Here is a 23757-nt window from a genome sequence, read left to right on the forward strand (position 1 = left end):
TTCAAATTAGCCACGTTCACTGACAATGATATCAAACTTTGGACAGATTCCCTTTATTGTGTAATTCACCAAGACCCCTTTATTAAGCAATGATTAGGCAACGTTGATAGATCTTGATGTATAATACAATTTGTTATAAATAATTTAGAAATAGCGAAAAATTAATTTACTAAAGAATTAGTTACTCAATTTAAAACCCGAATTAATGAACGACAAAAAGTTCTTAATACGTTTATATTGTATTTGAATTCAGGATCATGTCCAACTAGCTCAAATTTATTAAAGCATAGCTCCAAAACGGAAACTAAAGGGTTTGCTAGTCAATTGTTTTGTAGATTGTTCGGAAGTTAATCTGATCAGAATATTTCTGATGAAAATTTAATGATGGACTTTGTTTTCGAATGTTTTTAACATTATCAATACTTGAATTGTTAACTTTAACGTTATTTTTGGTTTTTCTTTAACAATAAAATATTAAAAAACCGACATCAAAACTTCATTCTTTAACTTTTTTAAAAAAAATTTTATTATTCGAATAATTCGATTAATTTTAAACGTGTGATCGAATTATTCGAACAAGTTAAAATCTCTTATTCGAATTATTCGTTTTATTCGAACAAGAGAAAAATCGAATAATTCGAATACCCTAGACGACACTCTTACTTGTTATAACTGATATACAAACAATAAAAAACTTGTTAAAGGTGTCAATTTTTCTTATGGAAAATAATCAAAACAGTGGTTTAGAAATATGTCTCTAGGAACAATAATAATAAATCTTAAACAATTGCATTGTACTAAAAACAAGATTTTTCAACAAATATAAACCAAATTTATTTTTGTACACTATAAAACTCCGTATTATAACGACTCAAATTATAATAATCATAAATAATTATCGCAGACGGTTTTAGTTTATCTACATCACTTATTTTATCTGCTATAAAACTTAAACAATTCTTGACATTTGCCAGCAAATTATCAAAATACAATATGATGGTGGAGTCAGAATTTCTCGATTCGATTCTTTGGATTAATTCATTGTCCTCAATATCAAAATTGGATTCAGCATCCGAAAGAAAACCAGAAGGAAGATTTATCTCCATTATAACCATATTGGTAGTAGCATTTAGCAATTCTGCAGGCATTTGATAGGTAAAGCAAATTTCCAAATTCAATTCACTTGGATTTATCATTTTTGCTTTGGGGTTTATTAAAAAGTGACGAAATTGAGCTTCTTCAATAATGTTGTATTGGTAGGAAAGTTGTATTAAGGAATGACCGGTACCTTTAACCTCAAAACTTATGTGGCGGGTTGATTTAGGTAACTGAAATAAGAAAATTATATACTCATATGTTTAAGATTATATTACATATCAAATTTACCTCATGCTGTTGCATAATTAAGGCATTATCCTGGTTCACTTTAAATTCATTATATTGCATGCCAATTCCTTCATGATCTTCAGCATGATATCTTACAGTCAAATTAACATTATTTAAGTTTTTATACTTTTCGGAAAATTTCACCATTGCCTGAATACCCACTACGGTATCCTGTGTTGATTTGAAACCTCCTTGAGCATTACGCTGCTGTATTAACCATTTAAGTATGGGTGTATGATCTCCAGGCGTTTCCAGTAGAGCCATTAAAGAATATGCTGTTATCTCAACATCATTTGCTGTGTTTCTATCACCTCCTGACCACCATATATGACCTTTGGAATCTGTTTTACTTTGCTGTTTCAATCTCTCTATTACTCGATTGGCATTATTATCTTTGGCCATTATGAGAGTACATGCAACAATGGAAAGAGCATAAATATCTTTGATTTTGTCCAGGTTAGAGTTAAGAAACTGTAGACCTTTCTGTATTGTTCTTTGATGTTTTTGGGCATATTTCTGAAAGAATTAATTGAACAGAAATCAGCAAACACCACCAAAATGGTTAATTAGAATATATACTAGAGAGACAAATATCCAGATACATTCCATTTCTACCCCCTGGAATTATTTGAATTGTAACAGATAAGAGTGTTTTATTTGGGCACTGATTGTTATGAATTTTTTATAAAATATTTATCTGGTACCCGATTTTGTTAGTTTTATATTTTATATTACTAGAAAACATTAATGGTAAATTTGACATTCTAAGATTCATGCATTTAAATGATATTGGGATCAAAATATAAAAGTGGTCCGAACAAAACTTTTTAATGATTCAACGTATTTTTGGACATATGCATATCTATTTATGGCAAATATGGGTTTTCTAGGTATTCTCGTATTTGAAACATCGGACGGACAATTTGTTCTAAAATTTTTTGGTTGGACAGCTTTTGACAATTTTAAACATCAACAATTTCACCCAATAAATCTCTCTAGGACAAAATCCAGTATAATTTTTGCATACGATTTGTATAAAATTTTGCTTCGATATTCAGAAAATTGGATGCGTATATTTTTGTGTACATGTGAATTATTGATGTCGAATTTCAAACAGATTAAGATATTTATGTGTGATCTTCTGAAGTGAACCTAATATGGGGACTACGAACCAATATTCGCAAAATCCAGAAGTTTGATTTTCGTACACATTTTAAATTTAATTTTACGTGCAGATCATTTACAAAATTTAACCTTTTGCATCATGAAAGCATTTTTTGAAAACAAATATTTCGTCTAATTATTTCGTCTAAAGGAGAACATAATTATCATTTAAATGCATCCTATAATCAATAAAATCCGAAACCTGTTTCATAAAATACGAATATTTACCTCAATATTTATACCCTACACTACCATAGTGGGGAGGGTATAATGCGTTTGTGCAGATGTTTGTAACACCCAAAAATATTAGTCTAACACCCACCTTAAAGTATACCGATCGACTTAGAATCACTTTCTGAGTCCGTCCGTCCGTCTGGTCGGCTGGCTGGCTGTCCATGTAAACCTTGTGCGCAGAGTACAGGTCGCAATTTTGAAGCTATTTCGATGAAATTTGGTACATATTATTTTTTCGGTTCAAGGACCAAGCCTACTGAAACTGGCTGAAATCCGTCCATTATTTCACCTAGCCCCCATACAAATGTCCTCCCGAAATTATACATTATCGGTCATAAATGTTTAATTTATATATGTATCTCCACAAATTCCGCTCCAAATAAGTTTTATATGAACAAAATTCATATCACCAAATTTTGTTACGATCGGTCCATAATTTGTCATAGCTCCCATATAGACCCGCTTCCGAAAATCACTTTAACCTGCATAAATCGCTTAAAAATGTTGGTATACACACAAAATTCAACATAGTTAACTTTTATATAGACATAAATCACACGACCTAATTTCATGGTGATCGGTCCATAATTGGTCATAGCCCCCATATAAGGCCCACTTTCGAAAATCACTCAAAAAAATAAATTATTGAAATTTTAAAAGAAAAATGTTTTTGCTCTTTTACTTAGTGTAGGGTATTATATGGTCGGGCTAGACCGATCATACTTTCTTACTTGTTTTTAATATGAAATTGGAAGACCCAAGGTCAATTTGTCTGTGGTGTCTGATGGAATGCATGATATCTTGATACAATGGTTCAACATATTATGATAACACTGTCCAAAAAATTGAGACATTTTGATTGGAACAGAATAGCGATCCTATAATTCCGAAAGGACATGTTGAGTATATAATTTTTGTAGAACAAACTTTTGTAGCTGGTCTGAATTTTTTTTTATAGTGGGTCAAAGTTTTAATTTTTTGATCGAAAGGAGCATGAAACTAAATGAAAAAAAATTTAAAAAAGTGGTCACTTAAAATTCGTACGGTTTAAAGCGAGCATAACTTTTAAATGAAACAACGTATGTTAACATTTTATACATGAAATTAACTGTAGGTTTATGTGTCTTTATTGCGAATAAATTGTCTAGCTTTTCTTCTTATTCCTCCCATTAATAGCTGCACAACTTTTCTTCCCACTTCTACCGTTATTCCAGCATATTTATTCCACTTTGTTCTCATAAAAATCTGGTTATTTACTGTACCTGCACTCTTTTTCAATTTACTTTTAACAATTGCGCAATATATCTCGATTGGACGAAGATTTGGGCAATTTGTTTAATTGATGCGTTTTGGTATAATATCAGTATTATTCTCATTATACCACTTCATAGTTGTATTTGAGTAATGACAACTTGTCATTGAGTAATACCAACTTGGCTGAAACTTTGTATCAGATGTGTGATGTCTTATAAATGACAGCAATCGCTTTTCCAAATTCTCTTTTTTATATATAATTCTGAAAATTCTTTAAAAACATGTCTGAAAAACTTGACTCTTCAAACCGCAGCTGCGGATTGCCTGCCAAGTTAACATTTTTGTTAAATTTTACGTATTCATATTTAAAGGCCACACAACCTCGAGCTGCAGAGACGTGCAAATTTTGACCTGGTATCTGCCGAAAATCAGATTTTGGCTATCTTTTAACCCTACAAAGTCGGATTTTCTAGATTTTTGTGCACAATTTTGTCTCTAGCTTCATTTTCCATTGTGTCTATACTTTTTAAAACTAAACATAATAACATGCAATTCATTATAGAATAATGGTAGATTTGTTATTAAAAACGTATGTAAATCTTTTTCCATTTTGATAACAGGGGACATTGTTATGATTACTATAGTGCGTACGGATTTTAAGTGGCCACTTCTTATCTTATTGTCACAGTTATATTGTGGAATTTTATGGTAATAATTTTTGCGGAAGATCTTAACCCTCTTGCCCCGATATTTTTTTTCAAAAAAATCAAAAAAAAAAATCATTTCAAAAAGGACATTTAAGGAAAATATTTCACGAAAAATTTCAGTGAGGCTCACTAAAGATACCAAAGTTTTAAGTAAAACTCCTTACGGTTAATTAGCAAATTACATGCCACCTTGGGTCTCATATTTTTTTTTTAAAACAAGTAAGAAAGTATGGTCGGTCAAGCCCGACCATATAATACCCTACACCAAGTAAATGAGTAAAAATATTTTTCTTTTAAAATATCAATAATTTATATTTTGGAGTGATTTTTCGAAGGGGCCTTATATGGGAGCTATGATCAATTATGGACCGATCACCATAAAATTAAGTCGTGTGATTTATGTCTATATGAAAGTTATTTATGTTGAATTTTGTGTGTATACCAACATTTTTAAGTGATTTATGCACGTTAAAGTGATTTTCGGAAGCGGGTCTATATGGGAGCTATGACTAATTATGGACCGATCGTAACAAAATTTGGTGACATGAATTTTGTATATATAAAACTTATTTGGAGCGAAATTTGTGTAGATACATAGATAAATTAAACATTTATGACCGATAAAGTCCAATTTCGAGGGGACATTAGTATGGGGGCTAGGTGAAATAATGGACCGATTCAATAGGCTTGGTCCTTGTGCCGAAAAAGTAATATGTACCAAATTTTATCGAAATATCTTCAAAATTGCGACCTGTACTCTGCGCACAAGGTTTACATGGACAGCCAGCCAGCCAGCCAGCCAGCCAGCCAACCAGACGGACGGACGGACATCGTTTAATCGACTCAGAAAGTGATTCTAAGCCGATCGGTATACTTTAAGGTGGGTGTTAGACTAATATTTTTGGGCGTTACAAACATCTGCACAAACGCATAATACCCTCCCCACTATGGTGGTGTAGGGTATAAAAATAGCCAAAATAAAACTATTTATGATCCGAATGAGCTAAAATTTTAAATATAAATAGTCCTTAAGAAGATTTATCAAAAACATGCCATCATATGTAAGTTATTTTTTTTTTTAGTTCAAGAGATATTTAGGTTTATTTATTTTTCTTAATTCTACTCCATCTTTTTTTTGGTTTTTAGAGGGAGGAGGGTCGAAATTTTTTTTAACAATATTTGCTATAAAATTCTGAAAAACATCAAAACAACTTGCTAAAAGTTACATGCATCAAAGTTTGGAACATGTAAAAATGGCCGTATTTTTTACGTTTTTTTTTTCCCAAAAAAGTCCCTATATTTTTTCTTTGTAGAAAAAAATTCGGGACTATATAAAATTTGTATATGATCCGAAAAGAGGACTTAATGCAAAAAAGTGTAAAGTAAAACTTTGCTCACTTAAGTGGACCTAGTCGCCCCCACACGTATTTTTTATGTAAAATAAAGCTTTAGGGCAAAAATTCTCAAATCGCGTATCCGATATCAAAATATATTATTCGATTATAGGTGGCTCAATATGTTTCTAATTATTTTGTAGAGGGTCCCGATAACCCCGAAACTGGAATGGATATTATAGCCAAAAAACTAAAAATTTGCATTTTTGGAATTTTTCAACACTTTTTTAGGAATTGCGGGATTTCTGATAATAAATTTCAAAATTCCTTTTTATTTTTCCATTTTAAATAGAAAAATCTACATAACTGTGAAATTTTATTAAAAACTATTTATAAATAAAAATTTAATTTCAATTCGAAAAATTTCAATATGCAAAAATCCAATAAAAAACATTTTTTGTCATATTTTTCTATAAAGTATTCCATGAATTTTTAATTGTCAAAAGTTATAAATATTTTTGAAAAATAGGCAAATAGCTTGAACGAAATTATATTATATCGCATCATAACATTTTTAATTCTATGTATAAATTTCAAAATAATCAAAAAAAACCTTCTCCTGTAAAATTTGTGTTTTGTCGCTTACGATAATTTGGCGCTAAGGGCTCGATATTTTCTTGACGTTAAATATAAGCTCATTCGGATCGTAAATACATTTTGGGCGATTTTTTTAAAAATGTGAGAGCCAAGCTTTACATAAAACTTTGGGATCTTTAGTGACCCTCACTGAAATTTTTCGGAAAAATATTTCGTAGAATATTTTTGAATTTCTCGAAAAAAGGGTAAAATTGACCCCTAAAGAGCGGAGCTAGAGGTTTAAGATCGTCCACAAAAATTATCCCCATAAAATTCCATAACATATCTGTGACAATAAGAATTCTCTCAAACATTAACTTACCACATTTTTTTCATTTCGATCAAAAAATTAAAACTTTGACCCACTGTAAAAAAAATTTCAGACCAGCTGGACTATAAGTTTAATCTACCAGAATGATTTACACAACATGCCCTTTCAGAATTATGGGGTTGCTAATCTGTTCCAAAAATGCTGTTGGACAGTGTAGGTTTTGGACACATAAGTTACCCTGCTAAAATGTTTTTTGGTTGGAGCCATTTTGCCCCCTAGTTCCTTCCCTCTAGGAACTATTGTGCCTTCAAAAGACGGATAGACATAGCCAGAATATATTAGAATTTTATATGGACTAAGATGGACAATATTTCGATTTGTTTTTTTTTGGTGGTGGTTAAAAAAGTTTACTAAACTACTTACACGATCTTCCAGAAACGTTAACAACACAAACGCCGTTAATCCGTATTCATTCTGATGTGTGGGACTAAACAAATAACCCGTATACGGAAATTCTCCATTCGACTTTTGTTGTTTGGCCAAATAATCCAAATCGGAATCAATTATTCTCGCTTCAATTGGAGAATGTTTGGCAGATTTAATCAAATAACGCACAACATAAGCACTAAGCCAATTACTGGGCTCTGGATCAGAATTCTCGCCAAAAACACTATAACCACCATTTCCATGACGAAATGATAACTGCTGTTGATAGCCAGCATCGATAAATGAGCGCAGTTTTTTCACCAAAACTTTTTCCTTCGCTAATTTGCCATTGATTTTCAGATATTGTAATATTAAAATATTAGGAGCAAAGTTTATCATATTCTGTTCGCCACAGCCGGTGGGTAGATGTACTAAATCTTCAACATTTTCTAAAGTTGGCACTAAGTAGTCACCACCCACCGATAAGGTGATATATTCCGAATCGGTTACACTGTCCTCGGGGAATAAAAGAAAGAAGAATGATGAAAGTGTTTCGCCTGTGGGTACGCTCAAGTACATGGCTTTATTGTGATGCTTTACTACACCTTCCGGTACCACTTTAAGTTTCTGCACTATAGCATCTGTATACAAAGAGCTAGTGGCTGATATTTTTAGACTTATTTCACCCAATTGTATGGGATTTATGTAAAATGTGACGATTCTACCAACCTCAGAAGGAACATGGACTTGTTTTATTTGCTGTTTGCTGTCATCTGACTTTTCTGCTTCTTGCAAGTTTGATTCCATAAAATAGAATTCTTGGTATTCATTGTACATTACGACTTGAGTGTCCAGGGATTGTGGGAGATAATTGAAGACGATTATAGGAATGGCCACAATTTCGCCACGCTTCACTGAGTATGGCAGATTAAGCGAGATAAAAAATGGTTGTATGGTGGTGATATCGGTAGGTTCATTGACTATACCAAATCCCTTTAGATCGTTATTTGAGAAGGCCGTAATACGCCAAGTGGTTATAATATCGGGTATTTGTAAAGTTAAATGGGTTATGCTGTCATGACTGAAAGTATAAATCAGTATTATTATAGGACTTTAACTAAAAAAGATTTTGTTACATTTCTAGATTTTTAAAAATCCATGTTTCCGGAAATTTGCTGCGAAATTTGGATGGAAAATTTATTGATGGTCTTAATGTTGATTCAGCTAAAAGGTAAGTATGTAATTCAGAAAACATGTTTAATAATGATTGTATTGAACCAACTTACGAATACTTTTAGAAAATGGATACTGAGCATTAGTCAATGTTATTACACCAGAAACCACACCCGGATCCAATGCAGTTCCGTACGATCGATCATTCGATAAATCAAAAAGTATGTCATGTTTGTTTAAATCATAATCAGCATCTAATAGATAAACACTTAGATCCACAGCCAAAATGCTAACATATGAATTGGGTACAGCTTTCAACTCAATGGTAACCTCTTTACCAGGCCCTACTTCTTTGGGCGCCACAAGCGAAACCTAAAACAAAGTTTCATTTCAATCACTAAAAAACCTTGTTATTTTGAGATTTTACCTGATTTTCGAATTCACTTGGAAATTTCAGTTCCAATTCCTCATACCTTAGCTTGCCATTGTGCACGTAGTGAACATATATGAAGGATGTTGGGATCATTTCTATGGAGGGTGTTAGGCGTATAATGAAGGTTTTTTGATTTGCTGGCACCGTGACCAGTTCCATACGTACAATGGTGGCATGACCCATTACAGTGTATACAAAATATGGTATATTTTCAATGGAACTTACTTCGATTTCAACCATGTTGCCAAGTCGTAGGCTGTAATGTCATATATATTGTATTTAAAACTAGATTTTAATCTAAACTATTAAACGTATTTTTATCGCCGTGTCAAATTAGTTATTTAATTAAATTTGAAATTAAAGCAAGCATTAGCTATGGCGAATCATATATACCCACCACTAATAAAATACTGATAACGATTTTTGTGCATTTTGTATAAAAAAATCTATCTGGTCACCCGATTTCTATTACCGATTTCTATTACTAGGGATCCAAATCTTCAATAATTCTGTCAGACATTCTTTCGAGAAGTTTGCTATTTAAAATCACCAAAATCGGTCCATAAATAACGGAGATATGAGCAAAAAACCGGGACAACCTCGATTTTTGACCTATATCTGGATTACTAAGTCATTAATATAGACAATATGGATATCTAATGATAGATATTTCAAAGTCCATTGCAACGATGTAGATAAGGCTATAGTTAGTTGGACCTACAATGTGATTTTTTTTTTTCATACATTTTTTTTCAAAAAAAAAAAATAATTTAAAAGCTAAAAAAAAAAAATTTGGAAAAAAAATTTTTAAAAAAAATTTAAAAAAAAATATGTTGAAAAACTATTTAAAAAAAAATTAAATTTTGTTTACCTAAAAATATTTAAACAAATTTATTTTAAAGTATAATTTGGTGAAGGGAATATAAGATTCGGCACAGCCGAATATAGCTCTCTTCCTTGTTTTTGGTAATAATTCGTTATTGAGCTGAGGTGATTTCGAGTTGATTTACGTTTGTCCAGCTTCCTAGCGATAATGGGGGCCAGTACGTAACCCATCAAAGTTCGTCACCTCCGGCCTCAAATTTTTTAAAAAATTTGCCAAAAATCCATTTATGATCCAAATGAGCTGAAATTTTAGATATGGCTGGCCTACGGAGGGTCGAAAGTTATTTTTAAAATTTCAGCTATATTGGCGATAAAATTCTAAATAAAATAAAAAAACTTGCTAACAGTTATCTGTTCCCTATAAAAAGTTATACACATCCAAAGTTGGAACTTGTAAAAAGGGCCGTATTTTTTACGTTTTTTCCCAAAAAAAATTATATAGAATTTTTATATGATCCGGAAAGATAACTTAATGCAAAAGCGTGTAAAGAAAAATTTGGCTCACTTAAGTGGACATATCGCCCCCAGACCTATCCAAACTTGGCCAGTTTTTAAAAAATAATTTCAATTAAAATGGCAAAGCACGGATCCACGAAAAAGCTACATATTTGTATAACCCCATATGTTTTTTAAATATGTACTAAGTGTTCTTTTACATGGTAAATAACGTCACATTAGGCACTTTTCTGAAAAAACTCAGTTTTTGGAACACATTTTCTCCGTTTTAGGAATTTCGGAAAATGTCAAAAATTCTAATGCCATTGATTTAAGGACATTTGAGTCTATATTGGTTCCAAACTTTGTTGCGATATCTTTAACTGTAAAAATTTTATATTTTTATTCGTGGAAATCACCATATTATATATTTTTAGTTTTTAAGATAAATGAAGTCCCAAAATTTTATAAAATTATTTAATTTTACTAAAATATCAATCCTCGAGTCGTAATGTTTTCAACAGTATAAAATACTTGTATAAAAAGTCTTTATTTACTCCTCAGAAGTAAATAAAGGCGTACAAAATGTTACTAACATATAGGGTATTCAATTAATCGGGTTTCTAGTTTAATCGGTTAACTGAGCAAATAATTAATCGGGGTTTAGATTTATTCGGTTAATTTAAAATTATTCGATTAACCGAATAATGTCTATTTAAATTTTACATTGAAAATACAACCACGAATTGTGTGTACACAAACATAAAAAACAAACAAAACATAACAATTCAACCAAAAAATAATAGCAAATAAGGTATTTGAGATCCTTTTTGTATACAAAAAACTAAATTTTTTTTTAGGATTTTAGTGAGATCTTCTGAAATGATGTTTTAAAAAAAAGAATATAATTTAATTTTTTTCCTCTTAAACGATTTTTTTCTTTAGATTTAATAAAACTTGACTTGGAAAAAACTCTCTCGATGATTGTAGATGTTGGAGAAATCGAAAGCATGATAAAGAATATCCAATATCTCAGCTTTTTTAGTTTTTTCTAAGTATATCAAATATTTCGTTATATCATCGGATTGTTTTAAATATTGAATACTTTTGATAGTTTCGTTAAGTTCTGCCCATTTGAAAGTATTGTAACATGAAATTTATTGAATATTTAAACCTTGTTTTTATACTTAGGTTTATTGTATTACTATGTAATATTATTTTGGCCAAATTGGCTTTTTATTACTGAATAAAATAAAAATAAAATAAAAAAATAAACATGTAAATGCAAACAAAGTTTCAAATACATGTAAATTAAATATGTCAGTTGTTATTCTCACTAAACATTTTTCTTGGATGTTTGAAAAAATATATAATTTTAATTTGAAATTTGTATTTGAATCAAGGACCGGAAAACGTTTTTTTTTTGGTTTGTAACTAAATTTTTTATCAACAAGGTTTTAAAAATAAAATTTGAATGTAGAATAAAAAAAAAAAATAAAAAATATAAATTCAAAATAAATATCCATGAAGTTCAGAAACAATAAAGTTCTTAAAAAATTTTTTCTAGAGAAAAATAAAAATAAAAAAACGTTTCCTTTTTGTACTTCGAAATTTAATTCAAATAATTTTTTCCTATTTAAAAGATATTTAATTGTATATAAAAATTATATATAAAAATTATACTGAAAGCAAAATGGGTCGTTTCAAATTATACAATATGGAATCATATGTGGAGTTAGATAATAGTGGTATGGGAAAATGTTTGTTATGCTCTAAAATATTGAAAGCTCATATGGGTAATATAAAACGGCATTATAACAATATACATAAACAAGCCATTTCACCTGAAGAAGATAATTTGTCACCTACAGCAAAAAAAAGAAAAATCCAAAGTGTTAAGTTAAGAATGGACAAGGAAGAATTTATGAAATGTATTGTCAAAAGTATTACAGAAATGAATATGCCCTTTAGCAATTTTAATAACGAGGCATTTCAAAATTTGTTGCAACCGTGGACAGATACCTTTGGTATAAAATTTAACTCAAAATCAATTGGAGTATGCATAAATGAAATGGCAAATTTGGTACGCCTAGAAATACGCGCTGCTGTAAGTAAGAAATACATTTGTTTGAAACTGGACATAGCTAGTAGAATGGAGAGGAGCATAATGGGCGTTAATATTCAATTCATTAACCAAAATTTTGAAGTTATAGTTTATACAGTAGGAATGGTCGAACTAAAAGAACGACATCACGCACAGTTTTTAAAACAGCAAGTTTTAGACATTCTGGAAAAATACGGCATAAATATAAGCCAGGTCTACTCTGTTACCACTGATAATGGAGCCAATGTTATTAAAACATCAAAGCTATTGCAAGAATATTCGGAATATGATATTGAAAACGAAGAAAATTTTAGTGACGAGGTATTCGACAATGTGACAACAAGTATTTCGGAGACATTGTCGGTTGTACATTGTGCAGCACATACATTGCAATTGGCAGCTTGGGATGTTTTAAAGCAATTAAAAGACAACATAAACAGTTGTCGAGAAAAAGTTAAACTTATTAGAAAAAAAATGCGGGAATTAAAAGCTAGCCCACTGCCCGTATTAGATAATACGACAAGATGGAGTTCTACTTTTGAAATGGTAAAATCATTAATAGCAACTAAAATTTGGATTGAATCCGACAACAACTTTACAGTAGAGGTCGACTGGAATTTTGCTATGACATTTAAAGAAAGTTTCAAGCCAATTGCCGATGCGACTACCTTGTTACAATATAAGGAACTCGTAATGGGTGATTTTTACAGAGAATGGCTTTTGTGTGAAACTGAATTAGAAGATATGTCAAACTCAAACTATATTGCAAAATTATTGTTGAATGCTTTAAAAAAACGAAAAGAGGTGTTAGTTGATAATAAGGCCTTTATAGCTGCTATATATATGGACCAACGATTTTGTTTCAAGGGTTCCAACTACATTAGTGAGGATCAAAAGAAGAAGTATTTTAATTAATTTTTTTTAATAAGGAATAAAAAGTAGATAATTGAGCAAACCTCAACAAATTCAACCAATTTTTATTTCGTAGTCTCATCTACTAACAATTTATAATAAATTAAAACTAAGTGGGGAAATCAAAGAAAAAATTCTTGAAGAAGGCAGTTTTGAAGCAAATGTGTCGTCACCAAATGAAAATATAGAGGATCGTTATAGAAAATTAGAAATAAAAACTGCTCTGAGTTTCTCAAGGCGAAATAATTGCAGTTCCATCCAAGAAAGCCTAGAAAATTTGCAATATGAAGAAAAACTGCCTTTTAATACTAATATTTTGACATTTTGGAAATCAAAGAGTTTTAAAAACGATGTAATATCCAAGATAGCAGAAGTAGCTTTGGCTGTACCAGCAACGCAAGTTTCGGTAGAAAGGGCATTCAGTGCATTACCCATTATAATGACGAAAAACCGTCGAAACTTGACTGCAGAACATTTAGAAAATATTTTACTCTTGAAGCTTAATCCTACACTTATTGAAAAAATTTCATGTTAAATATTAGAAAATTTTGCCAACATATGTATTATGTGGTAAAATCATTTTTATTTTGCCTTCTTGTTTGCTAAAATGAATATACGAATTAATTGTTGATGTTGAGTTTTTAAAATATTCACTGTATATACATATACATGTATTAACTTTTTGTTAAAAAATTATAAAAAAAACTTTTTTTTGTACAAAAAGAAAAGTTTTTTCTTTAAATTTTTTTTTATAGAACAAAAGAGTTTTGAACTTTTACGATAAATATTGTTTATTGTTTTTTTGTTATTTTGTATTTGAACTTATACAATTATATTTCGTTTTGAACTCATGTGTTTTTTATTTTTTAGATAGAAACTTAAATTTTTTGGTTTTTCGTTCTTAATTTCTCGTCTCTGATTTGAATTGAAATGGAAAAATAAATACAAAAAGATATGTTAAAGTGCAAAAAAAGGAATTTCGGTTAATCGGTTAATCGACACAAATTAATCGGTTTATTTGTTATTTGAAAATCGGCAATTTCAAATTATTCGAACAGTTAACCGTCCAAAATTAATCGGTTAACCGATTAACGGTTAATCGATTGAATACCCTACTAACATATCAAATGTAAATTTTGATTTAAGCTAATCGGATCATAAATGGATTTTTGGCGATTTTTTTAAAAAAAATGGGACCCGAAGTGACCAACACACTCGCTGAACAAACGTAAATCAACTCGAAATCACCTCAGCTTAAATCATGTGAAACTTCCGAAAATCAGTTAAGTACTCATAAATCTCTTATAATATCTTTATCATGCTAAAATTCCTCAAAAATAATAGTCATATATATAGAAATTGTATGCAGATTGGTCGATAATTGGTCATAGCTTCCCTATAAGGACCATTTCCGAAATAATATATAAAACATATCGATATCAAAATGAAATTATACGCAGATCAGTAATTTGTATCCAGTAATCATACTATTGCCATAGCTCCCATATAAGGTCCACTCCCGAAAATCACTAAAATCCTAATAAATTTCTTACAAATCTAGTTATCAAGTTGAAATTCGAAACAAAAGATTTCAATATATATAAAAATCGATGTACCAAATGTTATGATGATCGGCCCATAATTGGTCATAGACTCCATGTTAGAACCACTTCCGGAAAGCATGGTTACAGTAAACAAGTATGTGTTTGTGATTACCATTGTTATGATGAATCTTTATATCATAATATGTATGTTGTTCTCAGATTATGATATCAATTAGCGGAGAGCAACATAATATGTTAAAACCTTAATAATAAAAATGGTTTTCCCAAACATATACTTGTTTACTGTAACCATATATACGGTTGATACAATCATGTGAATCATAAAGTAACCATATTATGGTTACCGCAATCATGTATATAGTTTTTTATTTATTTATTATTTATTAGCCTATGGAAAATTATCCTTACAGGCAATTAACAATTATTTGTATAAATGTAATTAAAAAAACTTATTATAAAAATTATGAATTCAAATAAGCAATAATGTTGTTTTTAATTATATTGTTACTTAATGAAAAATCAATTAACATGTAAAATTTATTAAATTCCATACACATTCTCCTTATTGGATCAGCATTGGCAAAGTTCGGTCTAATAAATTTCACTGATAATGGAACAAAATGACGTGATGGTCGTTGAGGCACATTAAATGAGATATTTTGGATTAAAAAACCGGAACTTACACTACCATTGATTATGTTGCAAATAAATGAAATGTTTAACATTGATCTTCGGCTCTTCAGGGTTGGAAGTTTAATTAAAGCCAATCTTGCAGAATATGAAGGTAGATTTATTGGGTTGAAATTTAATCCACGAAGACAAAAGAGTAGGAACTGTTTTTGTACAGATTCAATAGCATCAGAATGCTTTTTATATATAGGGTCCCATATTACGGATCCGTATTCCAGGATAGGTCTTACCAGGGATGTGTATAGAGATTTAGTGGCATAAGGGTCATTGAACTCCCTAGCCCAACGTTTCATAAATCCTAGTACACCTCTGGCTTTATTTGCTGTCATTGTTATATGTGAAATAAAATTTAGCTTGGAATCCAGTAAAATTCCCAGATCTAAAAATTTATCGACCATTTCAAGCTGATGTAGTTCAAAAACATAGTGTGCCGGTATTGGATTCTTTCTAACAAATCGCATATATTTGCACTTTTTTAGGTTTAATTCCATATGATTTTCTTTACACCATGAATAAAACGAATTTAAATCATCTTGAAGAAGTTGCTGATCAAGAACTTGACGATAGCTTAAAAATATTTTAACGTCGTCTGCATACATTAAGACATTGGAACCACGAATAACTTGAGGAAGGTCATTTATAAACAGTGAGAAAAGAAGAGGACCAAGATGACTGCCCTGTGGTACACCAGATGATACCTTTATATTTTTAGAACGAATATTCTTAAAAAGTACAGCTTGTATTCTATTTGTTAAATACGAGAAAATCCACTGTAATGTACTGTTGGAAAACCCCAATAAACAAAGTTTCTTTCTCAAAAGCATATGATTGACTTTGTCAAAAGCTTTGCTGAAGTCTGTATATATCACATCTATTTGCTGATGTAGAAGAAATCCGTGATAAATTTCGGATGTTAAGTGAAGAAGATTTGTTGGAGTTGAGCATCCTTTCTGAAAGCCATGTTGATAAGGAGATATTAAAGTTGAGACTTGATAGCATAATTGTTCAGTTATGATTTTCTCGAATAATTTGGGTATTATACTTAATTTAGCAATACCTCGGTAGTTTTTAATATCAGACTTATTTCCTTATTTAAATAATGGAACAATAAAAGAATCCTTCCAGACGTTAGGAAAATTACAACTCTTTATTGATTTGTTAAATAAATACGTGAGAGGGATAGCAATATTGTCAGCACAATTGATTAAAATACTGCTGGGGATTTTATCAGGACCAAAATTATGCGAAAATTTTAGTTTCTTTAATTCCATGGTTATATTACAAACATCGATAAAGTGTATAGATACTGATTGATTTGAAGATATCGTATATGGGTAGTCAGCAGAATCATTATAAGTTCCATTTGAATAAGTTGTTGAGAAAAAATCCGCAAATAGATTGCTTATAACTGCATCATCACTAGATTCATTTTGGTTAAACTTCATAGATGAGGGGAAGCCAGTTGATTTTCTTTTGGAGTTGACAAATTTGAAAAACGATTTAGGATTACGTACTGAGCAGAGTGTACTCAGCTCGACAAACGGAGTACTTGAGGTAAAAAAGATGTGAACCAGTTTGTTTAAATTTTTTGTAAAATTTATTTTTCTTATTTTTAACTTGAACCAGCTGTTTATTATTCCACGGTGGACCAGACAGATTTGTATATATTTGTTTTGGAACACATAAAGAATGAATTTAATTTATTGTAAAATGCTTCAGTCATTTGCTCAACATCTGTATAGTACGAAAATATATTGTACCAGTTTGTATTGTTAAGGAGTTCATTCAACATGTTATAATTCGTACGATTGAACGAAAAAACCTTTTTACTTTCATCAGGTGAAGTCAAGAGCGATTTATATATTATTGGCGTTCTTAGCTCAATTGTAGGATGGTAGCAATCTTCTGGAGTTGTAATTGGGGATGAGCGATTGATGAATGAATTAGTCACATCGTTTACGAATATTAGGTCCAACATTTTTGAATATTTATTTGTAATGCCATTAATTTGAAATAGACTTGAGTCATATAATATATTAAAAAACTCATCAAACTTCGAATTTTGCCTTGTTTGGACAAAATATTTATCATCTGGCAAATAATTCCAAGCTACTGATGGCAGATTAAAGTCTCCAAAGACAAAAATAGCGTCGTTATTATGAAGGGAGCGGCCAATAGAACTAATAATTTCAGCATGTTTGATGTATGTTATTTGTGGAGAAGATGGCGGAATGTAGGAACATGTAATAAATATTTTATATCCATTTACTTTTACTGATACTGATATAAATTCTATGTCTTGCGGAAATTCGAAATCTACAAGTTCAGATGAAAAATTAGAAGAAACTGCGATAAGGACACCACCACCTGTGGACTTGCTGCCACGATCACGACGAAAAATATTAAATTTGTTACAAAGTATTTCGGTATTTAAAAAATTTTCATTGAGCCATGTTTCTGTTAATACTAAAATATGTTGATCAATGTTAAAGCTTTCTATATAAAGGGATGATAGTTTTGTTCTCAAACCACGAACATTTTGATAAACGATAGACATGAAGTCATTAGTTGGAATTAGTTTTTTGGAGTAACAAATTCACGTTGTGGAAGTACCGCGATATTTTGTGGCCTAGGTCTGTAAATATATTCACGAACAAGTGTATTTATAGGCCAGAAATTCAGATCAACTAAGGTTTTAAAAATATTAATGGAAACAGTAATTTTAAATGATGAGATAGATCTGGGTTGGGGAAAGTTAAACTTTTGTATTGAAATATCAGCTTCATTTCCAATTATATTTTTCACGTAGTAGTCAACAGATTCAGTTGTAGTATCGTTTGCCAAGCGGGAAATAAATATTGTTTTTTTAGGAGGTATTGCTCGTAGAGGAATACGGACGTTTTCATTATTTAGCAGTTGTGGAGGATTGTAAGAAGTATTATTGTTTATATTAGCAGTATTTAAAACAGCATCTGCATAACTTAATTGTAAATTATTACAATTTAATTTGGGAGCATTCGAGGATGGGAAATTGCAATCAGTTGGTACAGATGGATCGGAATTACTAGGTACAGATGGATCAGAATTACTAGGCGGTCCAGAAACAGAAGTAGAAGGTTGCTCATCACGTTTTTCCTTATTTGCGTTTCTTGCGGATTTGCGGCGTTTAGGAGAAGATTGAGGAGGGGACTTAAGATTATCTAATGATTTATAATCATCAAACAAATTGCCATATTCTGATATACGATCATTTAACTTATTAGCATCGTCTTGAAGTTCCATAAATTTCTTCTTAGTATCTTGGAAAAAACGGTAATAATTCACACCAAGTTTCCTACAGCTTTCGCAACACCAGTGTAGTCCATTATTTTTCATAATATCTTCAACAACTAGGCCAGATAATCCACTACATTTAAAGTGACAAAATTCATGGCAGAGCCAACACACAATCATTCTTTCTTCTTCACTTTTAATATTGCAATTTTTTACTAAACAGGCCATACTCAAAAAATGATTTTATATTATTTATTTTGCACAGTGTAAAAAAATATATATATATCTGGCAACCTTTAATTTGAGAATGAGGATGGCACTTGTTTATTAATCACGTTGTTGTTGTAATTATGTTGATGAGTGTAAGTAAACGATAATGATATTTGTTCTTGCAAAATTTGATAATGATATTTGTTCTTGCAAAATTTGTTTATGTTTGATTCTTTTCTTTATTGCTTTATTCTTATAAGAATTTATGTATTTTAATTAGATAAATAGTTTATAAAATTAAACAGTTATTAATAATGTAACTGAGTAAATGAAAATATCGAGATGTAGCAAATTTAACACAGATTTTTTCAATAACAGTCACTGAATTTAATTGTTTATAGTTTATAAGATTAATTAGAAAATTACGGAGCAGTTTTATTATGCGGTATATACGGTTTGATAGCGAAACGCAATCTACGCTATACTGTGACTATAATATTGTTAAATAACTTGTAACAAGGTTGAAATGGTTACAGTAAACATGCACAACTATATTTTTCTCTGCGTATATAGTCCCTATCGTACCTTGAACAGACAGATGTACGGAAATAGCTAGATCGTCTTTGAATTTTTTAAGGACACAGAATACATACACTTTTGTGGGTCTACCATAAATTTTTCTACAAACCCTATGACAAAAACAATATATCCCATATTTTTAGTGGTGGGTATAAAATATGAAAATAAATCTGGAATTTCTAAACGAAAAGTCCTACAAAACTATAAAAGAGTTTGAGTTTAAATTTTGAACTTATATTAAAGGGGGTCGGGATCATAAGGTCCCAATTTAGTTAATTTACGCTTACCTCTGTCCAACCAATTTCAAACGACAATAGTATTCTGTTTGATTAAGCCTTAAACTCTCATGGGCCAAGATATTTGGCAATTTCATTTGGGAATCTTTATAAACAAATACATGATCTGCCGTGGGCTGATGATCAAAATCAAATGTCGCTACACCAAAATCATTCAAATACGATTCATATTGCTTGTTGCCATGGTTCATAACAACCTGAGATTTGCCATCCAAAACAGCTCCTCCAGACCAGTGTTTAACATGTGCTTTTAAACGATACGGTTTATTATTACGAAACTCTATATCTTCCTTTGGAACTTTTATATTATATCTTTGATTTTTCACACTCACATAATGATTTTCACTTTGCGTTATGCCCGTTAAGTTTTCCGTAAATTTTGCCACTATTTTTAAACTCTCAAGTTTATCATAGTCTTTAGTGTTTTGAAAATTGAATTCCACAAAACCCAAAGTTTCTATATCGATTTTCTTCATTTGTAAAAGTTTATCGCTCATGGGTTCCCACAGTTCGATGATGGCTTGTCCAGCAACATATTTGTCGTATGTATATTTGCCATAAATGCCAATTTTAAAGCTGCCATCTTCACGTAAAATATTCACTGGAGATTTGATATGAACACTGAATTTGGGTAAAACATATTTTTGAACTTTTATTGTCTTAGATTCGGAGTAGGCATATTTTCCACTCAGTATAACCTTTATTTTCCAAACTCCTAGCACAGGATATTCAGATAGCGGAAATTTTCCAGTATATACACCTTTATTAAGGGCAATGTCTTTAAATTGCTTAACGCGGTTATCTAGATCATCCTGGAAGACAAAAGATAAAATTTTATTGTAGTGGGGAAGAATCGAAATTTTTTGGAAATAAATCTGGCATTTCTAAGTTACTAAAATGCTCCAAGGCGGCGCTATGGTGCTCAAAGTAGGGTAACTTCGACATGTAAAATATTTAAACACGTGCCATTTTTTTTGTTTCCCATCCGATTTCGAAGAATTTTATATTTTTGGAAAGCGCTCTTACAAAAAAAAAACTCGGAAATTATATGAGATAAATAGCACACGCAAGACCAAGCCGAGCGCTTTCCACGTGCAAGAAAATGGCACGTGTTTAAAAAATGTACATGTCGAAGTTACCCTACTTTGAGCACCCATAGCGCCGCCACTGGAGCATTTGTAGGACCCATTTTAATAACTTAAACTTGAATACTCCTTATCCCGATCTTATCAGCCGTTTAGAAATGCCAGATTTATTTCCAAAAAATTTCGATTCTGACCCACTGTGGTATCGTAACCCTGTAGATCTAGGAGATTTTCCCGAAATAGTGATTTTACAACAAACTTTTAAAGTGACTACACACTAGGTTACTTAAAGACACTAATGTGACTTCACGTTACGTTACATGGGATTTCAAAAAATAATAGGTTTTTGCTGTTTTTTGGGCGAAAACTTAAAAAAAAAGTTTGACCTATTTTTTTTATCAAAATTTCAACTTTGGTTTACATGTTCTAAAATCCCAAAGCTGCGATCAGAAAACGGAAAGCTGCTTTGGAAACCTTGATGTGTTCCCTATTTATCTTCAAAGTATTTTCCCAGCCCCGAAGGAAATGTGGACCCTATGGGTAAAATTGTAAAAAATACCATTTTTGGCTCCAATTTTTAGGAATTGCGAGATTCCCTTTGACCTTTTGACAAGTGTTTTTACTTTTTGTTATTTGGAAAGAGAAATTTAAAAAAACGTTGAAAATTTCATTGAGTTTAGTTAATAAATAAAGGTTTTTATTGAGTTTCTAAAACTAAAATTTGTATCGAGGACATGAATAGTGGTCTTGTGGAGGTCAGGCCAGCCAAGATTAGGAATGTGAACAGTGCAGAACTAGGCCAAACACTACTACCGACTTTGAATCACTATTCTCGACCATTGCCATATCTATTACTTATTAGCGTTCTTAATAATACTTAAAAATATTAAAAAAAATTTAAAAACAAGTAAGAAAGTATGGTCGGTCAAGCCCGACCATATAATACCCTACACTAAGTAAAAGAGCAAAAACATTTTTCTTTTAAAATTTCAATAATTTATATTTTTGAGTGATTTTCGGAAGTGGGGTTATATGGGAGCTATGACCAATTAGGGACCGATCACCATGAAATTATGTCGTGTGATTTGTGTCTATATGAAAGTTAACTATGTTGAATTTTGTGTGTATACCAACATTTTTAATCGATTTATACACGTTAAAGTGATATTCGGAAGCGGTTCTCTATGGGAGCTATGACTAATTATGGACCGATCGTAACAAAATTTGGTGACATGAATTTTGTATATATAAAACTTATTTAGATCGAAACTTGTGTCGATACATATATAAATTAAATATTTATGACCGATAAAGTCCAATTTCGGAAGGACAATTTTTGTATGGGGGCTAGGTGAAATAATGGACCGATTTCAGCCAGTTTCAATAGGCTTGGTCCTTGGGCCGAAAAAATAATATGTACCAAATTTGATCGAAATATCTTCAAAATTGCGACCTGTACTCTGCGCACAAGGTTTACATGGACAGCCAGCCAGCCGACCAGACGGACGGACGGACATCGCTTAATCGACTCAGAAAGTGTTTCTAAGTCGATTGGTATACTTTAAGGTGGGTGTTAGACTAATATTTTTGGGCGTTACAAACATTTGCACAAACGCATAATACCCTCCCCACTATGGTGGTGTAGGGTATACAAATAATTTTTGAGGCCCATTTTTGTCAAAATTTAGTAATTTTTCAAGCTCAACAATTGACTTTGATTGTTTTTCACAACTAGGCGGATTGAGATATTGTGTAAAAACTTTTAATTTTGGTAATCCTTTACCGAAGATATCAAAATTTAAACTTAAATATCTATAAGAGGTGACATTGTGAAATAAGATGGAATTTATTTACCTTCCCACCTCGTATGCTAACCAGGTGGTCACAAATTTCATATTCTTAAAGCATATGTCCTCCTTTACGATTCGTTCATATGACATTTTGAAATCGGACCACTATGAGTGAGGTCTATGATATAAATAATAAATCCCAATATCTTATAAATAATACAATGCTTATAATTTAGTACTTTAAGATGGGCGACATTTAAAATACACATGTTTATTTCACTCACCAATATCTCAATACGAATGGGTTCTTTTATTTTAAACGGTCTCGTATGTTCATCCAATATGACAACACGAAATTGTACCAGATCTGTTGGTTTATAAATAGCCTTATCAGTTTGTATGTATATATGTGGACCATAACCGGAACTATACGATAAAATACTTTCATTTGTAAAGATCAAGCCCGAAAGACCTTCCGCCTTCAATTTGTAAACACCATCTAACAGTTTTGGTGGCATAAACTCTAATAATTTTGATTGAAAAGGACGCACAAAAACTTCTTGGGCATCATTAAATGATGGACCTTCAATTGATACACGCATCGAACATGGCTCATCAGCATTGTGTAATGTTATCGCTACTGGGTATTTACGATTCGATTTAATTGTACCCGGCGCAATTATTGAGTAATAACTAAAAACAAAATTAATGAACAAATTAAGAATTAATTTATTTATAAATATTATAATTTGAAATAATTTATAGCGTAAGCACGTGACTTAAATCCAACACCTTTTGCCGTTAATAAATGCCATAAGTTGTATGAATATAACAATAGAATATTGAAGAACCCAAACCCGTTTCATATTGACGAGTGTCTGAATGATGTGTCTTTATGTTTTCAATAAGTATTTT

The 23757-nt window shown here is 31.1% G+C and overlaps 1 protein-coding gene across 1 annotated transcript; it reads right to left on the reverse strand.

Annotated features, from left to right (window-relative positions):
* Positions 1–809: 809 nt before the first annotated feature.
* Positions 810–23757, reverse strand: LOC135952124 (C3 and PZP-like alpha-2-macroglobulin domain-containing protein 8). Its single transcript, XM_065501926.1, has 9 exons — positions 23635–23757; positions 23127–23535; positions 19959–20779; positions 9013–9274; positions 8699–8957; positions 8549–8636; positions 7410–8493; positions 1387–1902; positions 810–1328 (listed from the first exon to the last, which is right to left on the reverse strand). The coding sequence occupies exons 1-9, from the start codon at positions 23706–23708 to the stop codon at positions 834–836; spliced, it is 4008 nt and encodes a 1335-aa protein (XP_065357998.1). The 5' UTR covers positions 23709–23757; the 3' UTR covers positions 810–833.

This window comes from Calliphora vicina, chromosome 2 (assembly GCF_958450345.1).
Source record: "Calliphora vicina chromosome 2, idCalVici1.1, whole genome shotgun sequence".
NCBI lineage: Eukaryota > Metazoa > Arthropoda > Insecta > Diptera > Calliphoridae > Calliphora > Calliphora vicina.

Coding starts and splice junctions, on each gene's coding strand:
- LOC135952124 (XM_065501926.1), bottom strand. CDS start 23,708: ATGAAACGGGTTTGGGTTCTTCAATATTCTATTGTTATATTCATACAA. Junction 20,780..23,126: donor CCATTCGTATTGAGATATTG/GTGAGTGAAATA, acceptor TTTGTCTTCCAG/GATGATCTAGATAACCGCGT. Junction 8,494..8,548: donor ATTTTTAAAAATCTAGAAAT/GTAACAAAATCT, acceptor TTATACTTTCAG/TCATGACAGCATAACCCATT.